At 41.1% G+C, this 23,564-nt stretch overlaps 1 protein-coding gene across 2 annotated transcripts in view; it reads left to right on the top strand.

Moving 5' to 3' along the window:
- Positions 1–23,564, top strand: part of LOC311227464 (regulation of nuclear pre-mRNA domain-containing protein 1A-like) — a 37,594-nt gene that overhangs the window by 3,541 nt on the left and 10,489 nt on the right. Inside the window, exons 3-7 of one of the 2 annotated variants that reach the window (XM_084313134.1) lie at positions 8,488–8,594; positions 13,235–13,329; positions 18,100–18,226; positions 20,722–20,897; positions 20,966–22,173. In XM_084313134.1, coding sequence (XP_084169260.1) covers positions 8,488–8,594; positions 13,235–13,329; positions 18,100–18,226; positions 20,722–20,897; positions 20,966–21,052 — 592 coding nt within the window. In that variant the 3' untranslated portion in view covers positions 21,053–22,173. Of the gene's footprint in view, positions 1–8,487; positions 8,595–13,234; positions 13,330–18,099; positions 18,227–20,721; positions 20,898–20,965; positions 22,174–23,564 lie in introns of those variants that run through there. The other variant, XM_084313133.1, reaches the window with a different exon arrangement.

Below are 23,564 nucleotides of genomic sequence, written 5' to 3' on the forward strand. Positions count from 1 at the left end.
TGCAGATCAGGGTCTTTATGCCATATTGGTTATCATATATGATACAATAAATATAGGCAATAGATACAAAAAAAAAATATATATATATATGTAATCTGAATATATATATACTACGACTAAAAGTAAACAGTATACACAAGGTGCAGGTGAGGGTCTGGCATAATCATTTAAACATGAAAACGGGTTTTGATGTAATGATCAACTGACGTAACACTAAACATAAAGGGGACGTATTATGAATCTATTCTACAACTATTTTATGACTTTATTGAATCTGGAATGTGAGATTATTTTTTATTATTGCATAGAGTCTACTAGTCTAAATCATATTTTAATTACTTATTTTCCAACACCCCTTTCTTCCCTTGTAAACATGCTGTTTTTGGTGGATACAGCACACCAAATAAATTATTTTAATAAATGATTCCCTTCCCTGTCAAAATAAATTATATACTGAGCTGTACATTAGGCAGTCGCCTAGTCTGTGTTCCTGGCTCCAAAAAGCACAGCTAATTGATTAATGAAACCTCATTTTATAATGTATTTCCTTCTTGTGACATCACAGCGAGCAAGAATCCGGCACAGCTTGTTCAAACTGGCCAAAACTAGGGATGCTCGATATTGGCTTTTTTACCGATATACCGAAAATGTCCAACTCTTAATTTCCGATACCGATATCAACCGATATCAACCGATACCATATATGCAGGGTTTCCCCCCCCCCCAAAAAACAGAATAATTTCAGGTAATTAACATTACATGTCTCTTGTTGTGGAATTAACACAACATTATGCATACTTTTGACAATAAATAAAATCAGAATTTATTCTTACTTGCTTGCCTGGGTAAATATAGGTTATAGAAATGTAAAAAAAAAAAAAAAAAATTGAGAACCGATAATAATATCGGACATCCCTAGCCAAAACCATTTGAAATGGCAAGCACTACCTATGCAATTCTTTCCCTGAACACCTAAATAACATTTCAGACTGCCAAATCCATACAAAGATGAGGATAAAACCCATTTTCCATAATATGTCCCCTTTGTCTTGTCATTTGAATATATTGGCAACTGTTTAGATTTGTTTTAGGGTAGTACTGTGCAGGGGCAGATTGTTCTCTCCGTAACTGGTACGAACTTAGTCAACGTCTAACTGTTGTCCTCTGCCTAAAGGTGTGTGAATTGCTGCAGTTAAATGTGATTACTATACAATAGGGCTGTGGACATTTCTCGATTTTAAGATGCATCGTGACGTGGGCGATTCTCTATCGATGCAGTGACAGAACATAATCAATTATTATTAAAAACATATATATTTTTTTATAAACTCTTGCTAGCTTTTATATTATTTTACAATGTATTGCTTTGAGATTTGCTCCAACTATAAAGCGCCCTACAAATATATTATTATTATTAAAGCTAGTGCTCTGGTCATGCATCCACTCAACTAATAGAAAATACAGCATCAGGCGATTCTAAAAGTATTGATACTAATAAAATGGAGTATTGAACCGTTTTTAACAGCTGGGTATCGAGATAACTTTCTAGTATCATGCAACACTAGTAAAGACATTTTGACATTCTGATTTAAGAACTTTCTAAATAAAAGTAAATTTATCTGACTACTTGTATTAATTGATAAAGTAGCCATGTACAGTAATATAGATTATAAAATTAAGGATGTAATATATTATTGAGCTGCATCGTAGAATCAAATCGACTCGAATCGTGGACAACTGAATCGAATCGTGAGGCCAGTGAAGATTCACAGCTCTACTATATAACCAACGTGAGAGGAGCATGCATTTCCTCCATTCTCTCGCCTGTTGCGAATGACACCCTGGATGTTTCTAAGGCCTAAAAGAAAAAATGGTTTGGTTCCGGTTGCCGACCGACCCTGCCGATTTAGGTGCGACCCAATTTATTTTATGAGTTTAAAAAATATATTTTTTCTTTTCTTTTTTACAATAAAGTTTCATAAAAATCTTAGTCAAACCTTTAGTATTATAGATATTAAACATGCTGGCAGAGTACATGCATCCATGTTGTCGTGAACATTTTAATTAAATAAAGAAATTCCCTATCCATAGTCGCCGTGGGAAAAAATAAAATAAAATAAATTCCCTACCTACCCATGGCCTTAACTGACAACCAACAGGAACCAAACAATATTTACTTTTATGCCTAAGGACCACATGCATAGCAGTGCTTCCCCTAGAGATGTTCTAATGGTAAATGGTGCATTTTATATAGCGCTTATATCCAAATCGCTTTACAATTTTGTTCTTCACATTTTTACACATTCACACACCGACGGCAGGAGCCAACCTGCACATCGGGAGCAATTAGGGGTAAATTGTCTTGCTCAAGGACACTTCGACACGCTGCCTGGGAGGAGCGGGAATCGAACCGGGAACCTCCGGATTACCAGACAACTGCTCTACCTCCGAGCCACAGTCGCCCCTATAATGGTGGGGGTAAAGTTGTTGGTGGGAGTGTTTGGTGCCTGAATTAACTGGCCAGAGGTGGCGGTGGTGAGCGTAGACTTTATTGCCAATATTAACACTTTCAGCGCCAGGGGTCACTATGGGCGTTGGGCCGTTGTGTGCCAGCGCTCTGTTCAATGGGGATAAATTCCTGTGTTTGCAGTGCTAAACCTATATTAAATATTATAGCTATGGATCTAATAACAACGTCGATTGTCAGTGAGTTTCTTCCGGTCAACATGCAAAAAAACTGATTTTTTCATCCATACATTTCCGTTTTATACCGTGGTGAATATGAGTATAGTTTTAGTTCTGTGTAATCCCAGGAAACTCCGTCAAACAGCGCTTTACTGCATTTCATTATAGATCGTGCCATTTCTCGCCTGATTATTGAATCAATCTGAAATCAACGCTAGATCATCGGTATTATGTTTCGTCATGCATGCACGAAAGGGTGGCGGGGGGGGGGGGTGTCGTTTTTCTATGCTTCGAGCGCCACCAACGGCATACATTACAGACACATGCTGTGATCGTGGGGGGGAAATATCAGATCAACGAAAGATTGATAATGTATAGTCCAGCATTTCCGTTAGCCGGTAATTACCGGTATTTGACCGGCAAAATCTGTTGAAGTCCGACATATTTAATCTCTCCGGTCTTAATGTCCGGTGAAAATAATTCCCTGAGTCTAAGCATAATTTGATTATTTGAATTGTATTAAAATAGGCTAAAATTAAATAGCCTATGCGATGAACGAAACAATCATTACATTTGTTTCATCGTTGCTTCTAATAATGACAACGACGTTGTCAGCGAGAGCTTAGTGCTGGGTGTGCAAACTTTTGTGAAGCTGCAGAGCCGGAGCAGCAGCAGCACAGTGCAGTACTCCAGCAGTACTCCAATTCAGCCATTTTCAATTCAATGTTTGGTGGGGGGCGCTGCTGTGCGGTCCCCAGAAAAGAGCCAATAACAGCTGAATCTGCTGCTCTGCATCGACATACTCTCGCAAATAAGTCATTGGGAGGTGGAGAGAGAGAGTCGTCACGCAAACCCACGATAATGTTGCCGTCTCTCTCTGCCAAATTTCTCAGTTCTTCGCTTGATATAATTACCGTAATTCCTCTAATAGTAACCCCGGCTTGTATTTGTTTCAACTGTAGCGGGTACCAGGCTTGTATTAGGAGGAGGCCTGTATAAGAGGGAGGCCTATATTTCAAATTTTCAAACGGATCATAATGAATAAATCAACATTTTGTGTCAGTTTGAACCCAGTAAAATGTACTGGGTTCATTTATTGAAACCAAGTACTGTATGAAATAGTAAACAGTGCAATTACAGGTGGTCACTGGTCATTTCAACGTTTTCAAAGTGAAATCAAGTAACTAGCTCAGTATGCAGCTCAGTATATTAGTAACCCGGCTTGTATTAGGAGGCCGGCTTATAATTGCTTAGCTCAAGAGCGCACCCGGCCATTAATAGAGACCCGGCTTGTATTTGAGACCCGGTTACTATTAGAGGAATTACGGTAATACAAATGTCCAATATAACGGAATTCGTTAGCTCATAAAAATGTGATTATAACAGACTGTTGTTTATTAATGTCGGGCGACTGCCCACAGACACCCATTTGATTTAAAGTCGGCAGCAGCACGAGTCTCGGGACTTATTTTATTTGGAATATAATGACTTTATACGCAAAAGTAGCCTAGTTTTAAGTAAAAATATTATAAATCTACATGCCTTGATGATGTCATTCTTTTGTTTTGTTGTCATTCTTTTGCCTATCAATTGTTTTTAAGCTCAATAAACTCTGACCGGAATTTCTCTCATTTGACCGGTAGATTGAAATCTACCGGACACTGAGGCCGGCAACAATTTTTTCTAACGGAAACCCTGGTATAGTCCTACCTTGTCTATGATGTACTGCAAAAAGAATAATCCAATTATCTGATCACCATTCCAAATACTGGTCGCGGTCGTGTGTCCAACATTATCCACCAAAACACATGAATCGGCGGTGCTCGAGTGTCCCCAATCCATGTGTTATAAACGTTACTCATGCCCGAGAAAGAGAACCTGGACCGGACTTCTTAGATCGACGTACAGCCCAAGTCAGATGGTTTCCAATGATGTGCAATACTGGCCGCAAGGCGTTAGGCAGCGGTATTGGCCGTTTACAATCTCAGAGCCATTCCCAATGATAACATCAGGCTGGATGGATGAATTATGAATGGATATATGCTCCAACGGATCACCACCTTAACGCGGTGGGGCAGTTTGTGCGTCTCAATGACCCCTAGAGCTATGTCGGCAGGAGTCTTGTACTCCTAGCAGGGTCACCCAAGCCGAACAGGTCGAAGGAGAGAGACCAGACGAAGAGCGATCCAACTGGTCCTCCAGGTTCGGGGTTGGGCTGAGGGCCGGTAACCCGCTCCCGGAAAAACACTTTATTACAGAAACCAGAAACGGAGCTAATTCACACAATCTTCGAGACGCCATAGCCAGTCCTTCTTGCAACAGGAGAGACACCATGACACCCAAGGGCCAAAGCCGAGAGGACGCACAGTAGAGAAAGAAAGAAGAGGTAGGGTGGAGCTCATGGCCTGAAGCAAGAACAACGGCAGCTGACCGAGAGAAGTGGAAACGCTCTGTGAAGGCCTTATGTGCCACTACTAGGCACGAAGTGGATAGGTAACGGGTAACGTAGCGAATAAAATAAATAACGATTTAAAACCCGACTTTTCTCGGGTTTGGCGCTCAAGCGATGGCGAGTTAACCCGACTTATCTCGGGTCTGGCGTCCATTGTGTTAACAAAGAACTACTGTTTGAAATCTTCCCTTGTGTCTGTGTGGATGGGGTCATAATGCATTAATAAATCTAGGCCTATGCATAATGTTGGCATACCCCAGTCAAAGCAAATAAATAAATTGGCTAAAAAGGCAGGTCACAAGTGAATCTAGCTTTTGTTTGAGTCGCACTATACGTGAACGGGCTGCAAGCTGAATAAAAAAAAAAAAAACTGACCCCCGTGTCTTGTGGCGTGTGTGGTTAAGCGAGTGTGTTTATTTAGCAGAGGGGTCGGCACCTCCCATGGTTGCCGTCGGTGTGTGAATGTGCGAGTGAATGGGTAAAATGTGAGGAACAAATTGTAAAGCGCTTTGGATAAATGCGTTATATAAAATGCAGCCATTTACCATTTGATTACATTACATTTGATTCATTCTTTGTCGTCATTGTTTTCTACTTTCCGACAATTTCCCATCCACACGAGGGAAGACTTCAAATGGTGTTTCTTTGTCAATATCGGTAGTAAAGTCGCTAGAAATGTCACTTCCTTGTAGCGTGCACTGCATCTCTACAGTGCCCTCCACGCTCCTAGGGCTGGGCGATTAATCGATATTTCGATTAATTCGAATTAATGATTTAGGATGATTTTGAACAATTTAAATCGATTTTCAAAAAAAATAATTTTTTTTAAGTCACCTTTTATTTTACAAAAAGTGATGTTTGGTAAAAGTTAGATTTGCACTTTATTAATCCCAATAGGGAAATTCATTCTTGTTTGATGATCAAGAGGCACCTTTTATTTGTTTTAAGTGAAGTTTGGTGAAAAAGCAAGTTATTGCACTATTAATCCCAATAGGGACATTCATCTTTGTTTGATCAAGAGTAACCTTTTATATATTCTCTCTCTCTCTCTCTCTCTCTCTCTCTCTCTCTCTCTCTCTCTCTCTCTATATATATAATTATCATTTTCTTTTTTAAGTGAAGATTGGTGAAAGTTAGGTTTGCACTTCAATCCCAATAGGGACATTCATCTTGGTTTGATACTTTTTGTGTCAAAAAAATAAATAAAAAATTTGCTCTCGAGATATGTGCTTAACCCGTGCGTACGACCATTTCTAAGCAAAGTGTGGGATTTATCAATTTGAACTTGTGCTTGACTTGATTGATTGATTGAACTTTGTGCTTATGTCTACGCACAGCTCTGAGCATGCTTAGCTGACGCCCAGTGGTAGAATATCGTTACTACGGCATATGCGCTCCTCAGTTCATGCATTAGTTTCAACGCGGAAATAAGCTTCCGTGCATTACTTCCAACACTGGCGTGTTCAACTTCTGTATGACCCGTAATTCATTATAGTTCATTGTAAAATAGCGACAGTAGTGTAATTATAACAGGCTCATGCAGGAACAAGAGGTTGGCTTGCTTGTTTGGCATGGGGGGCAGAAGCAGAACACCCACCTCCAAACGCCATTAAATATTGTTTCAAATAAAAAGCGACATACTATTATTTTGTGTCATGTTTCCAAATAAGATTGGCCACAACGGAATGCTTTCTACTTCAATTTGTTTGTTAGAATAGATTACCTCACTCCGTTGAAACTTCACTGAGCTCAGCACACAGACAATACATGATAATAATAATAACAACAACAATAATAATAATAATAATAATAGCTTCATTTTACATAGCGCCTTTCAAGAGACCCATGCAAGGTCGCTTTACATAGATGGGGGGGGGGGGAATAACAAAGTAATACAAATAGTGGACAGACTATGTAAATATGATGATGGGATTCAAGTTCGCGTTTTTATTGATCATAGGCATGCTGTCAGAGTATGATGTCATAATCAAACATTCTAGAACCTTTGTCGTCACAGATCATGTCATAATAGAACATAGGCTACATGGCATGGTCCATCGTGATATTGTAGACTGTTATTACTGTACCACCCATTGTGACAACAGCCTTGTGAGCTCCCGCACACAAACATGATGGAATTCAAGTTCATGTTTGTATTGATCACATAGGCAGGCTACACATGGCGTATACTATAGGCTACATCATACATGGCAGTGAGATTCATTGTTCTTGTATATGCTCTCGTATTATTGTTTATATAGGCTACCCAATACTGACATCAAAATAGATTGTATGCCTCTAGAAATCATATGCAGCAGGTAGAAAATTGACGGAAAATCCGTCGCGATTTGGAATAAAATTGAGGAGAACTTTAATCCCTGGGTATTAATCAAACAAAACGGGAAAAGGCTGTCATATTCCAGCACGGTCTTTATTAGTGTTTGCGCTGCCCAGGCAGCAATGGTTAATAGATATCATATGCGACATCACCGTACGTGTACACGTCTGTCAGCCTGTCACATAACACGCTTCCCTCGGCTTAGTCCATTTTTCCACATTTCATGGGGGTGTTCCATTACCGTATATGGTTAATCGGGGCGGTTTTGGTATGCAAATACGTGAAAGTGTGCACGAGCCTCAGCGTAGGACCAAGGTGATATTTATCATGACAGGTGTGCGTAGGACCTGTGTACGCACGTGTTTTTTTTGTGCGTGCACACATTCTAAATTCTGTGCTTACGTGTGGAATTAGAAGGTTTTCTAAGAAAAATTTATAAATGAGGGCCCAGGACTCCTTGCCTCATTCAACGTTAAAGCAGAAGACGTACAACTACAATGTGCTACATCTTAACATAACAATCTATTTACATTTCCAAAAGGTGCAGTCCGTTAATAAGATAAATATGCTAGTAAAAATGATAATTAAACTTTTTTAACCTGTATTAAATTGGCCATGGCCTTATTTGGAGAGGTTATCTAGCAGCTTCTGTTTGACCTTTTTCTTAAAGACTTGTGGGTTCTTCACCTCCTTAATTGCAAGAGGCAGTTTGTTCAATTCTGTAGCACCAGCGCATATCCTCATGGTTTTGAAACGGGACAGGTTCAGGTTTGCTACCCTTAGCTCTGGGGTTGTGATTATGAACTTCTTCTACCTAAAGTGGTTGTCAAGGAGTATAAAAGAAAGTGTGATGTGTATCGAATGCAAGGTATCGGCATTGAACATTTTCAAATGAAAGCTAGGCCCTAATGGGAGTATTGAATTATAGAGTATGTTGTTAATTGCATATTGCTGTTATTGAATTTTTTTGTTGTTAACTGCACATGCCTGCTGCGTCCTGTGTTGTGTGCAGGGAAGGGGAGGAGGGTTGTAAGAGACAGCTGGGTCGGGTCCTGTCTATCTGGCAGGAGAGAGCCGTGTATGAGAACAACCTGCTGGACCAGCTCTCTCAAGTCCTACGTAAGTCCACCAACATGGGTTCCTCAGATCTAGCTGGATAACTTCAGAGAGAAGACATTTTAAATGCCAAAAATGTAATTGCGTTGAATGTAGGGTATTCCTCTGTCAATGTATTGCATCCTCTCATAAAACAAAACAAAATTAAATGTTTTATTTGGGTACAGTAAGAGTTAAAGGTGCTATAGATACAATTTTACATAGAGAAAGCCTTATGAAATATATACATACGTCATCCACAGAGCTTTTAGAAAGGTGTGTAATAAAACATATTGCCCCCAAAAAAGCAATACATTTTTCAATGAAAGAAAATGCTGGTCCAAAATAAATGTTGTTGTATGCATGTATTCCAGTGTTAATTTAGTCAAAGAAAATTATGACTAAAATATGGTCGTCAACAAAGCTTTTTCTCCTGACGACGAGACGAAACGTCACGTTAATGAAGATCATGTGACACTAACGTGACGAAATTATTCATGCAATGTCGTTGACTAATAACGACGACGCAACATGTAGTTTGCTAAATAAAATCTTGCTTTATTCAACTTCAACGTCAAGACTGTTTACTTGCTAGCTAACAGGAGCTTGTTTGCCGACAGGAAGGTAACAAACATAATTGTCCGTGCGGATCCCTTATCCCCTACACATCGTTCCATGGGTAGGGGGGCACCACTGTTATGCTGGGGGTGTTGTTTCTCCCCGGGAGATATGGGAGGATGGACCGCACTACAGTAGCGTATTAGCCGGTAGCTGTGTTGTGTATGAGAAGGGAATTATCAACCTGCAAAACCCCAGTTATTGACAGGGCTCGAAATAATTTTTTTTACTTGGTAGCACTGGTGCTCCCAACTTCAAAAAGTTGGGAGCACCAGCAAAAATGTAGGAGCACCCACCAAAATGTAAGGAGCACCAACAATATATGTAATATAAATTTTTTTATTGATAAAAAAAACGACAATATAACAGTACTGTAATTAGGCATGTGCCGGTATGACATTTTGAAGGTATGATAACCTTGGGCAAAAATACCCCGGTTCACGGTAGCCAGGCCTATATCACGGTATTCGGTAAAAAAATAAAAGATGTCCCATTGAACACAACTTCTTTTATTACAGTATTAAAGTGTTATTTATGAATGTGTGAAGACTGTCTGTATTACACACAGCGGGAACTGTCTGACCACTTTCAAACTAAGTACAGAATAAAAAATACTTCCAAATAAACTTTCATGATTATGAATAGGCTACATGTCAAAAGGGCAATACGTTTTGTTCATGTAATTAATCTACTTGCACAGATGTATGTTATATAGCCTATTCTTACTGGATTAAACATACATTTAAACAATTCATCTTTTGTGGAAGATCAACAACTCTTAACAACCACCCACGGAATTATGTGTTGGGGATAAGGGTTCCGCACGGACCATATTGTTTGTTACTTTCCTGTCGGGACACTAGATCAACGTCAACAAGAGTTTAACATAAATGTTTAGCGTCGTCTTTTGACATCCCCCCTCAGACTCTTATCCTTCTCATGATTATGAATATGTAACGGAACGTAGGCCAATCTCACTAACGTTAGTCGACCGAAATCAATTGGCAACATGATTCACCGGTACTACTAGCTAGCTGGCTAACTAGCTAACGTTAACTAGCTCCCGTCAAAACGAACGGGTTGGTATGGCCATTGCATTATTTATTAGGGCTGACCTTCACATTTTTTTTTGGAATTCGAAGCTTCGGGGCCGAGATTCGATTTTAATTCGAAGCTTCGAAATAAAATAAAAAATAATTTAAAAAAATTTAAAGATTTTATTTTTTTATGTTGTGGGACTTGTACAGCACTTTGTTCAACTTTGTCAGTGCTGTAAAGTTTAAACCTTTTTAAATCTTAGACAAACGAAACACTTTGCTTTCATGAAATATTGTAAGCCGTCATTTGAGGCTTTATAAAAGCAGCACAATGAACACAAATCTGTCAGTGCCGAGTCCGACCTCATCTTAAATAACAAACAGCATTGCTTGTTGTAATTAACAAAGAGTTTAATTTAGCACAAAAAAAATTATAATAATAATAATCAAATTTCTTTTTTTTTCTTTTTTTTTACTGGATTTTATTTTCATATTCGAATCCCATGCCCATCGAACGAAGCTTCGAAGTATTTAAGACGGCCCTATTATTTATATTTGACATTCGCTATTTATGGGTGGATCAGTCACATTAAACTTTCGTTGTCTATAGCTTGCTAGATATGTAGCTAACGTTAGCTAGGCTAATGAAGCTGTAACTAACGTTAGTCTATGCAAACCACTCGTCGAAGGGCTAACGTTAGCTCATGTTAATTACCCCCCATAAGTAACCTCAAGCTCACGTTTGATTGGTTAGAATGGTCACTGTCAACTCCACACAGTTCCCATCGTGGTTGGAGCCCAGGCTCAAAACGGCTTAAGATCTTGAAGTAGAAAAATGCTGTTTTTGAGGACTTGATTAGAAATACAAAACAATGAATTAAAAAAAATTAAAAATTACAGAGGTGTTCCATAAACTCACAGGAATTGTGTAAAAGTGCCCAAATAGTGAAAGAAATAGTAAAATAGTTCCCCTTTAATGTAAACCTTTTTTTATTTGTATGACAGCTCAGACTCGACCTTAATGACTTGGACTCTGACTCGGACTAGGGTAATGGGGACTCTACTCTGGCTATTCGTCACAAGTGACAAACTAGCGAATGTACAGATAAAGGGGGGGGGGGGGGGGGGAGGTTGCACCAGAACAATTATTTGCACTCGCACGAATACTCCCAATTATATTTTGAGGTTGCACAGATACAATTTCAGTCGCAATTTCGAGCCCTGATTGAGCTGGAAATAAAGCACCATACAGAAAAAGAAACACTCCTCTTTCTTCCCTACATTACTGCATGACTGATCGCTACATTATGTTGATCCACCACAATAGAACATATTAAATAGCTTACATAAGTCTAACCAGCTAGCACTAATGTTAGCTTTTTTTGTTTAGAAAAAGCTCATGCCAACTTATGAGGCTGTAACTGAGTGGCGAGTTGACTAAAACTGACTAAACGAAAAATAGACTAAGGTGACTAAATATGATAAAACAAAAAAGAGCATTTGACACATGACTAAGACTAAAACTAAAATCTTAAATAGCTGACGAAATTAACACTGATGTATCCCCTCCTTACTTTCCATTTCCCCACATGAACACACCTGATGGGATAAATGACATACTGATGCTCTAGTTGGACATCTACTGGCTGAATGTTATCTATAGTGCCTTTTAGGATCCCCTGTGCAATAGAGGCCCTGCACGGAATGTTTGTGTAGTTGTCCTTCTTCCAACATGGTTGCTTGTAACCATTGGTAACCACTTTTGAAAGATGATGCCTAATTTCTGTACAGTGGTGGGAGTGGGTAAAACATTAGAAAAGCATGATGTTACTGTTCCACTGCGACTTGTTTACAACATCCAGTAATAAGACACCAATTTATTATATTTCAGCTGGTATATTTCTCATATCAACACATTGCAACTGTTGTTTTGCGCATAGCAACCACTGTTTCTTTCAGCATGGAGGACAAATTGATATTCTAAACATTCCGTGAAAGGCCTCCTATTGAGGAAAAAATAAAGGTGTATACTATGTATACAGTACTAGTCAGAAGTTTCAACACATCTTCTCATTCAGTTCAATGAGAAAGTGTGTCCAAACTTTTGACTGGTACTATATATATATATATATATATATATATATATATATATATATATATATATTAGGGCTGTTAATTGATTTAAAATATTTAATCACATGATTTTCCATAGTTAAATGTGATTAATTGCATATTAATCGTAATTATTTTGTCTACCATTTCATATTTTTCAAGTGGTTAATACTCAACATGGGAGTGGACAGATATGCTTGTTTGTTAAATAAAATGAACCAGTGTTGTAGAGTATTGGAGTCAGGACTCGTGACGAGGGCGAGGACTCAGACTTGTTAATTGATAAATAATAATCAATTGATATATTGATACAGTAACAGTATAGAGTATATATATATATATATATATATATATAATATATATATATATATATATATATATTTCTTTTATATGCCCTAATCATTTGGCATACGATATTGATGGCTAGTGCATTTGTTTGGCTATTGTGTCACAAAGTAAATAAACTCTCTTTGAAATGGTGACCGCTGTGTCATTTATGTTTAATGTAAACCTTTTTTTATTTGTATGACAGCTCAGACTCAACCTTAATGACTTGGACTCTGACTCGGACTAGGGTAATGGGGACTCTACTCTGGCTATTCGTTGGCGACTCGGACTTGAACACTGGGGACTCTAGACTCGACTCAGACTCGAGATTTAGTGACTACAACACTGAAATGAACAACAAATATTAGCCATAAAAACAAAGGTACAGCATTTAGCATAAAATATATGCTGCAAATAATCATAACATGGCAAAGCCCAATGGAGAACAACAGATCGCCATATTGACCTGCTAAATGTAACATTACTCTGTAATGAGTACAGACACAATGTAGTGTCCAACGGGGCCGCTCCACTGTTCTCAATCCGTGCTTCTCTTCCTGTCTGATCCAGAGGGGGAAAAGAAGGCTAAGAAGAGGTCATACGAGGAGATACAACTGGCCGATGAGGACTTCGCCTCCCGCAGTTCCCCGCAAGAGCCCCCACAGGTGCTGGCCAAGGCAACCCGACGCCCCCTGGTGGTGCTACAGGCTAAATACGTACTTTAGTGTAGTATAGGGCTGGGAGATAACGGGGGAAAAAACAAGTATCACCATTTTTATGATTTCCTTGGAATCGATACCGGTCTAATACAGTAATCATTATTTGTATCTGCTTAACCCTTTCACTGCCACACTACAGAAGGTTAACCCTTTACTATCACACAGTGTGACACTGTGATAGTAAAGGGTTAACCTTCTGTAGTGTGGCAGTGAAAGGGTTAACCGGCTGTTGTGTGGCAGTGAAAGGGTTAACCGTTCGGCTGTGCAGCAGTGAAAGGGTTAAAGGGATAACTCTGTTTTGTTTTGGAATCTTATCCCTATTTCTTACTTACTGTTGGTGTCCATCTGTGGAATCTTTTTTTCGGCACGTTCCATCTACAGATCCATGCTGTTTTGTATAGAAACGGAACCAGTTTTCTTATGTTTAGCTGGGGTTGTTGAAGCTGTTTTTCGGTCCGTGTTTCTTTTTGGGATAATGGAGACGTGGTTTATAGTAGGGATGAGTTAGAAATATATTTTTTTTGATCCACTTTTTCTCATTATTTTCTATTTTTCTCCCATCCCAATTTCGCCTCGCCAATTCTCCCTTCAATTCTCCCCTCCCCTGTCTCGAACGTTGCTAGACTATGCCTCCCACTGGTCGGCTGCAGTGAGGACGAAGCCTTGCATCACGTGTCCCCTCCGGTACACGAGGCAGCCGTCGCATCTTTTCACCTGAACAGCGCGATCTCTCAGTGGCGAGGAGTAACGCGTGGGAGGCTCGTGCTGCCCCCGATACTTCCTGATTCTGCTGTACAGGCGCACCAACCGACATGTAGGAGTCGCTGTCCACAACGTCCAATCCCCACCCACCGGCTTTCGCACCCCTAACACTGCCAATTGTGTTAGTATGAACGACCAGCCAAGCTGGTAGCAACGGCGAGAGCTGGGCTTGATACCAGCATCGCCTGCGTTAGTGGCGAGCGCCTTGCCCACTGCGCCACTCAGCCGCCCCCTGTGTTTGACATTTTAAAGCGTAACTTCAGCGAGCTGACATACTCCAGTATGCCCATGGCTGACTTCTATGCCATGGTTCCCAGGCCTAGTGCCTTGCCCACTGTGCCACTCAGCCACCCGAGTTATAATTTTTCTAACATTCGATTTTCATGTCCGAGTCGATTATATATATTTTTTTTGTATATACTTTTATTTAGTTAAATAAATAAAATAAGAATGAACCATTCAGTACATTTATATCTGTGTTAATTTGTTACATTTAGTTTCACTAAGTTAGGAAAGTAACGTTTTAAGTCAAGCCTGAAAAGAATGATCCCACATTCTCTTCCACACAGTGACAGTGAGCCATACAGTTTATTAATTGAATGAATGAAGTTTATTTTCTGTCTTTGTTTACAATTACAACAAATCAAAAACACACTTGTGATCCTTTACAATTCTTAAAAACAAAATATATTTTAACACTTTAATCGCCGGAAACGCCGTAACTCGTCATTGATATCAATATTTCAAAAATCTGTGATCGAAATCATATTTCTCCTCCGGGGACCTGAGATATACTGCTGATCTCCACTCAACTCTAACGGTTCAAGAGCGCCATCTGGTGGCCGATCGGTAGATCGGCCAACAGGAAGTGACGCGCCAAACAGGAAGTGCTCATCCATATTTAGTCCGGGCACTCGCAATCGTTAGCCGGACTCCATCTCGACACACTGGATAATCAATCGCTCGCCCTAACTCAATAAACAATGTTATTTGGACGTATATAGTATTATACAACCTGGAAATGGTTCATCTAGATCAACATCCCATAATCGAAAACTGTCTACTCCAAGCTGATCGTCCAACGGCGCGAGGAAGTTACGGTAAGATCCAGCGTTATTTTCTAACGTGTTCCATATAAACTGCTCTGATGACCATATGACCCACACTAGATGAATGATATAACGTTGCCCACGGAATTATAAACGACCCCCCGCCCATCCGGTCAACATCAGATGATACGTAGTAACTTCTAGAAGTACCTCCAGTTGAAATTTTTTATCTGGCACCGATCGCTACCAAACTGTATTTGATCATCAATATAATGCATTTGGGGTTATAAATCAAGTTCTGGAGAAAGCTGCAGAAAACGATAAAAACATACTTATACTTTAGACCATATTTTAGTATGAATATGTTAATGAAAAAGTATAACGTTGCTACACCCTGAACAATAGATATAAGACATTGAATGGGCCATAATAATGTCAATTTAGCAATAGAATTTAAAAAGTTATAGCCCTGCAAAGAAGGGGAACTTCTCCATAGACAAATAGAGCTGGCTAGGGATGGTAAATTATGAATTTAACCATGGCGATCAAAGTGTTAAATATACAATTTTAAAAAAAAAACGATTAAATTTCTTTTTTAAACTTTTTTGGAAAAATTATTTGGACAATGGGTATCGGATCGGTATCGGTATTGGCCGATACCCAAACCCAGGTATCGGTATCTGGACTGAAAAAGTCGGATCGGTGCATCCCTAATTCTATCAACATGCTACTGTTTCTGTTTGTTTATTAAAACCGGTTGATGGCCAATGCAATGCTGTTATTATAAGCTACGATGGTGAATGGTGTCATTTGCTGAGCCGATCAACGTTATGAAGGATTATCTGAAGTTATGGTACCCATCATTGTATCCTGTATGATAGAGCTGGGTGCTCCCCTCGGGTAGAGAGATGTGGCGTCTGTTTCTGTGTGAAGCCATTATTGGTGATCTCCCACCCTACATCACTTCATTACTGGACTGGAACTCTGGACCTTATCACACTCGCTCTGGTGATTGGTTATACGTTTAACCCTTTCACTGCCAAACTACAGAAGGTTAACCCTCTACAGATGGTTAACCGTTTGTAGTGTGATAGTAAAGGGTTACCGGTAACCTTCTGTAGTGAAAGGGTTAACATGCTGTCATGTGGCAGTGAAAGGGTTAACCTTCTGTATTGTCTCAGTTAAAGGGTTAACCGTTTGGTAGTGTGGCAGTGAAAGGGTTAAGGTCCCCAGAGTTTCCACTGAATTAGCAAAATCAGCTTTTAGCTCCTGTGCCCCGACACGTGGAACGCGTTTACCGTAATTCCTCTAATAGTAACCGGGTCTCAAATACAAGCCGGGTCTCTATTAATGGCCGGGTGCGCTCTTGAGCTAAGCAATTATAAGCCGGCCTCCTAATACAAGCCGGGTTACTAATATACTGAGCTGCATACTGAGCTAGTTACTTGATTTCACTTTGAAAACGTTGAAATGACCAGTGACCACCTGTAATTGCACTGTTTACTATTTCATACAGTACTTGGTTTCAATAAATGAACCCAGTACATTTTACTGGGTTCAAACTGACACAAAATGTTGATTTATTCATTATGATCCGTTTGAAAATTTGAAATATAGGCCTCCCTCTTATACAGGCCTCCTCCTAATACAAGCCTGGTACCCGCTACAGTTGAAACAAATACAAGCCGGGGTTACTATTAGAGGAATTACGGTACTTCAGTTTAGTCACTTTAAGTCTGCAGTTATTTTGAATAAAAAAAGGTTTTGACCCACTTTTTTCTCCTCCTTTTTCTGTGATTTTTCTCCCATCCCAATTTTTCCTCTCGTGCCAATTCTCCCTCCCCTGTCCTGATCGTTGCTTGCATGTGCCCCCCACTGGCCGGTCGTAGGGAGGATAGAAGCCTTGCATCACATGTCTCCTCCGATACATGTGGAGGCAGCCAGTCACTTCTTTTCACCTGCCAGCGCGGACTCTCATTGGCGAGGTGTAACGTGTGGGAGGCTCACACTGCCCCCGCCATTTCCTGTCTTTGCTGTGCAGGCGTCCCCCAACCGACCTGTAGGAGTCGCTGTTTATAACGACCAGATTACCACCCATCGACTCTCCTCCCGCTGACGCTGCCAATTGAGTCAGTATGACGGCCGGCCCAAGCCGGAGGCAACGCTGACAGCCGGATTCGATACCGGTGTCTCTTGCGTTGGTGACGAGCACAATGTCCACTGTGCCACCCAGCCGCCCTTATTTTTAATAATTTTAAGTTGTTTAAATCAATTAACCTTTCTGTTTCCATATCGTCTTGGTCTTTATCACGCACTGTACTTCTCGACATTGTTGTGAATGAGAGTTTGCTCTCTCGACAATCTTTTGAGATTAAAGATCGAATGAATGAATGAACTCTGGCTTGTTGGCTACAAACTGATGCCAACTAAGTCGATGGGTTCAAGCTGCCGTTTATTGAAATGTACTTTGCACTGTGGAGTAAATCTCTGAGCTTCAGTCGGCTTGCACAGAAGCTAGGCCCAAAGGATGGAACATGTGCAAAATCTGACCTCCGTGTACAGCATCCCGATGATGGGGGTAACAGTGGCTCGGGAGGTAGAGCAGACGTCTGGTGTTCCGGAGGTTCCCGGTTAGATTCCCGGGCAGCATGTCGAAATGTCCTTGAGCAAGACACTTAACCCCTAATTGCTCCTGATGAGCAGGTTGGCACCTTGCATGGTTGCCTTCGGCGTCGGTGTGTGAATGTGAATTTTAAATCGCTTTGTTCCTCACACCTGCAAAAGCTCTCTGGTTGATATTAATAAATGAAACCATGTAACCTTCTGCCTCCGTTTTGTATACTCAACTTCTCTTGTTATTCTCTCTCTCCCTCCCTCCCTCCCTCCCTCCCTCCCTCCCTCCCAGACAGCGGAGTTGATCCGGGCCCTGCAGGATCTGGAGAACGCGGCCTCGAGCGACTCCGTGCTTCGTGAGCGCGTCTCCTCCCTGCCTGTCGAGGTGCAGGATGCCTCTCTCCTCCACCGGATCACTGGTAGGAGACGCTCTGCTCTCTCTCTCTGCTCTCCGCTCTCTCTCTTCCACCGGATCACTGGTAGGAGACTCTGCTCTCTCTCTGCTCTCTCTGCTCTCTCTCTCTGCTCTCCGCTCTCTCTCTCCTCCACCGGATCACTGGTAGGAGACGCTCTGCTCTCTCTGCTCTCTCTGCTCTCTGCTCTCCGCTCTCTCTCCTCCACCGGATCACTGGTAGGAGACGCTCTGCTCTCTCTCTGCTCTCTGCTCTCTCTCTCCTCCACCGGATCACTGGTAGGAGACTCGACTGCTCTCTCTCTCTGCTCTCTCTCTCTGCTCTCTGCTCTCTCTCTCCTCCACCGGATCACTGGTAGGAGACTCGACTGCTCTCTCTCTCTCTCGTGCTCTCTCTCTCGTGCACGCACGCGCTCTGCTTTTTTTCTTTACGCTCGTGCACACACACGCTCTCTTTCTTCTCGCTCTTTCCACCACGATATCACAGAAGCACAAATTCCATCACATGATTCCACAGAATAACGGAATAACTGGAACGAGCACAACACGCACACCTACATTTATTACACAATATGTCTGTGATTAAAGGAACACGGCAACATTTTGGGAAATTAGCTTACAGTCTTCTCCAGAGAGAGACAAGAAGATGGATGCCGGTTTCCCCTCAGGCACGTTAGCCTAGCTTAGCACAATGAATGGAAGTGGACATGGCCGGTTAGCCTTTGGTAGAGGTGTTAGTTGGACAATGCCTAGGCTAACCGGCCATGTTCGCTTCCATTTATTGTGCTAAGCTAGGCTAACGTGCAGCCAGATAACTAGGCACTGAGACGTCGTAGATGTGTTTGTGGTGGTCCTGTTTGATGTTGTGCGCTGCCACAAATAAACCTAATGTATGAAAAAAAAGGTTTATTTAAAGGGTAAATTACGAAATTTGAACTCCTAGTCCTGTTTCCTACTTACCAAGGATGTTGTCCATTTGGTGGAGTCCTTTCTCGGCGTCAATGGTACCTCGCTCCGGTCAGTACAAGCCCTGAAACAAACGCTGAAACCGACTCCACTGTGCACTCAAAGTAGGCTTCAGTGACTATTTCATTATTAATAGGGCTGTCAAATGAATATTCTATATTCCATAAATATTTAATTTATATACTTTTCTTTTTATTTTATTTTAATGACATTAGATTGTGAAAATCTATATTCAATAACACAGCATCTATCCGAGTGTGGAGAGAGTGATTTGCACTTCAAACATACTTATCACCACTAGCAACTTGAGGACACATCTTGAAAACATGCACCCAAATGAGTAGAATAATGAATAGATAGGAAATAGAATGCATTAGTGTGGCAGTTGTTTGAGAATAAACTTGCTTTTTTGGAAGTCGTCCTGTTTAAATGGTGCTATATATGGTGATGTTGTCATTATTCTTTATCTAACCTACTCCTTTACCTTTCTTCATGATTAGTTGATCAGCCGCTATTCTGCAACCGATCAGATGAAAAAGGTTTTCAGTGTGCAGGCTTTGATGTCGGCTGCCCACAGCTGTAAGCCACACTGAATCAGACTACCGCTGGTTTATTCAAAACATTAGGAGCAACAGAATGGTCTAATATTTACTAAGGTCAAGCTAACTGGATAAACTAGCATGCTAACGTTAGCGGAGACTTTACAACGGTGAAAAGAAGTATTGTCAGATCACATTTTTTTTTTTTTTTTTACATGCTTGCAGGAGGGATTAGGAGCTTAAATGTGTAACTGACAAGTATTTATTTCCCCTCCATCATGTTTATGAACGGATCATAAATCCCTCTGGTATCATCTGCTCTATATTGTGCTCCTAGCTCCTACTCACTAGGTCAAAAGAATCATGCCGCATCACCCCCATCCTTGCTTCCTTGCACTGGCTCCCGGTAAACTCCCGGCCTACAGAGCCCTCCATGAGCTCATCCATCCACTTTCCTCCAGCGGTCATCCCATCAGGAGCTCCTGGTGTGCCCAGGACCAGACTCCAAACAAAAGGGGACAGAGCTTTTGCAGTGACTGCCCCAAGGCTCTGGAACGTCCTCCCTTCTGAAAACCGCTCCCTCAGAGCTCATTTTTAAAAGGCAGCTAAAAGCCTACTTCTACAGGCAGGCTTTTAAAACGCCCATAGACATTTTATTTCTGTTTGTCTTTATTTATTTTTTGCCTTTTTTTATAATATTTTTCTATTCTGTTGTTTTAGCTCATTTTAATGTTTTTTTCGACATTGTAAAATGTTACACTTTTACTGTATATTCCTGTATATTTTGTATTATAAATGTATATACCGGACTGTATTTTATTTTATTCTTATCTTAGTCTTATTTTTATTCTTATTTGTGACTTTTGTTTTTGTCTACCTAAATGTTTACTGTGATTTTGTAGTGCCAAATTTCCCTCGGGATTGATTGATTAATAGTAGAAAGTATTTCTATTCTATCTATCCTCTCCTCTTCCTCGTGTCGCCCTGTTTGTTCCAGATAGGGAGTCGGGGGAGCGTCTCTCTCGGCTGGTGGAGGACGCCTGCATGTTGCTGGCAGACTACAGCGGCCGCTTGGCGGCGGAGATCGACGACCGCCGGCAGCTCACGCGCACGCTGACGCTCTTCCTCAACAGCCAGAGGGACGGCCTGGTGCAGAACGAGCAGAAACTAGAAGTGCGTAAATAATCACCTCACCTCACCCACCACCACCACTCCCAATTCTTAATTTTTGTATTCTTTAGATCAGGGATCACCAGCACGGTGCCTCCAGGCACCAGGTAGCCACCCAAGGACCACATGAGTCGCCCGTGGCAAGCCTGGGTGTATAAAGTGTTGAATATTGTTAATTATCTGTTTCCCACCTTGTTCAGTCATTGTTGATAATTATAGTGAGAAATCATTAACGTGATCAGTGTCTTCACAAAGATGAGTATTGTTTATCATTGATAATAATATATAACTAAAGTCAAACTGAGCAAATTTGTTATTTCAGAATAGTATCAAACTGGTAGCCCTTTGTATGACTCGGTACCCATGAAGTAGCTCTCGGGTTCAAAAAGGTTGGTGACCCCTGCTTTAGATCATATAGAATGGTTTGAACTAACCTATACTATGTGACTTTGAGGCCATGGTTACACTGGTGAATACAGCAACGTTTTTGTTGCTGAATGATTACGTTTGCTGTCAAAGTTAAAAAGAAACGCCGTTTTGGCAGGATAACGCGTTGTCCTACTGGCAACGCTGAAATTGTGTTTCCGTTTTGGATACTCGCCAAAACTCGCAGACAATGGTGCCATGTAATCTGTGCGATACGGAGCCGTTGTTGCTCAACGCCCATGCGCAGTAGAGACCTGCACGGTTATTTCCAGTGTTTACAGCAGAGCTATCCCAAGGAGCTACCATGTGTTGTCAAGTTATTGTTATAAGGAGCCCAGTCCAAGCTACAACAGTCTGCATTCCCTTAACAATTGTTTGTATTGAGCCGTATTGTATTGTACCCATTCTGCAATCTGTTAAATAAAGTTTACATCCATTCATTCTGCTAGGATCTGAGCATGTGAGCGGATCGGAGCGCGAGCGGCGCGAGGAGCGGAGCGGTGGATTTTGAAGTGAGCGTGGAGTGGGTTTTAAAATGGGTCAGAGCGACTCCGGAGCGAGAGCTCTCCTCCGCTCCCAGCCGCTCCCAGCCGCTCAGTGCACATGATCACACTGATGTAATATACATGTAATACAATGCCAAAGCAATAGGTGGCGATGTACAAACATGAAGGCCATTTTCAACCAATGAAGAGGGTGAACCGTCACTACACATCCTGCTATGTCAAAGCAGAATCCGCCATCTTTAAATCACCTCGGGACTCGGGTGAACTAGTATTTAGCAACATTTATTTTCAGTGAGAAACAAACAAAGTGCAATAAAAAAAAAAGGATACATTCACTGTGTTCTGCCTCATTTATTGATTAAACGAAATCAACATCAACACAATGTACCACCAAGAGCGGAGAGTTTAGTCTCTCAAAAAGCGCTGTTGTTGTTAGCTTACATGCTAACGTGAATGGGATCGGCCATAGCATTGCGGCTAGGCTAGCTACCATAGCATAGTACAGCTAGTCGAATGGATAAACGTTATTTATCATTTCCGAATGGGTACAATACAATACAGCTACAATACAAACAATTGTTAAGGGGCCCAGGGGGTGCAGACTGTTGTAGTTTGGTCAAATCAAGCTAATTTACATCATGCTCAAAAAAAGATTTTCTGCTGAGCGAGCTGTGGAGCGGGGAGCGCTTGATGCGCAAATGAAGGTGAGCGAGCGGAGAGCGACTTGGGGGGGCGGGCCAACATGAGCGAATGAGAGCGGAACTGACCCGTCTAGAGCGAAGAGCGGATTTCTCGGCCGCTCCGCGCCGCTCACATGCTCTGGCTAGGATTAACATTACCAAGCTGCTAGCCACAATGCTATACTGTTATAATGGCATATTCCTATCACGTTAGCACGTAAGCTAACAAACTTCGCTGCTAGCCACAATGCTATACTGTTATACTGGCATATCCCAATCACGTTAGCACATAAGCTAACAAAATCGCAGACGATCTTTTTGTGAGACTAAACTCCGCTCTTGGTGGTCAATTGTGTTGATGTTAGTTTTGTTTCATCAACAAATGAGAGGCAGAACACACAGTGAATGTATCCGTTTTGTTTATTGCACTTTCTTTGCTGAAAAATAAATGCTACGTTGGCTAAATGGCTCACGCGAGGCATTTAAAGATGGTGGATGGTGGATTGTTGATTTTGAGCAGGAAGTGTATTGGCACATTCAACTTTTCTGATTGGTTGCAAATGGCCTTCATGTTTGAACTACATCGCCACCTACTGCTTTGGCATTGTACTACATGTATATACATCACTGTGCTCGAGAGGCAAAAACAATGTCTAACTTGCCTGCCATTACGTTGCGGTCTGAAAAGCGAAACTGACCCTGAAAACGAAACGAAAACTGGCCATTAGTGTAACCGCAGCAGTAATGGTGTCATTCCCTCTATTGACTTGCACTAGCATTGCTCACAAAGGTTAACAGGAGGCTTGGAGGCCACTTTCTCAAGCAGAACCTCTGGTCTGGAAACCTTTTGGAAACATCCCGACAGGGGGGTTGACTATTGATTTTTAATAGGATAAGAATCCTGAACCTTTTCCTTTTTTCAATATGTGTAATGTTATGTCCGTCTGCCTGTCGTCATTCATTCTGGTACTTTTGTCTTTCGCATCCAGTGCCCGGCTTCATTGGTTTGTTCAGTTTTTCACTGAATTCATTCTTTACATTTACTCTATTTTATGTTT

This window comes from Notolepis coatsorum (genome assembly GCF_963971535.1).
Source record: "Notolepis coatsorum genome assembly, chromosome: 4".
NCBI classification, from domain to species: Eukaryota; Metazoa; Chordata; class Actinopteri; order Aulopiformes; family Paralepididae; genus Notolepis; species Notolepis coatsorum.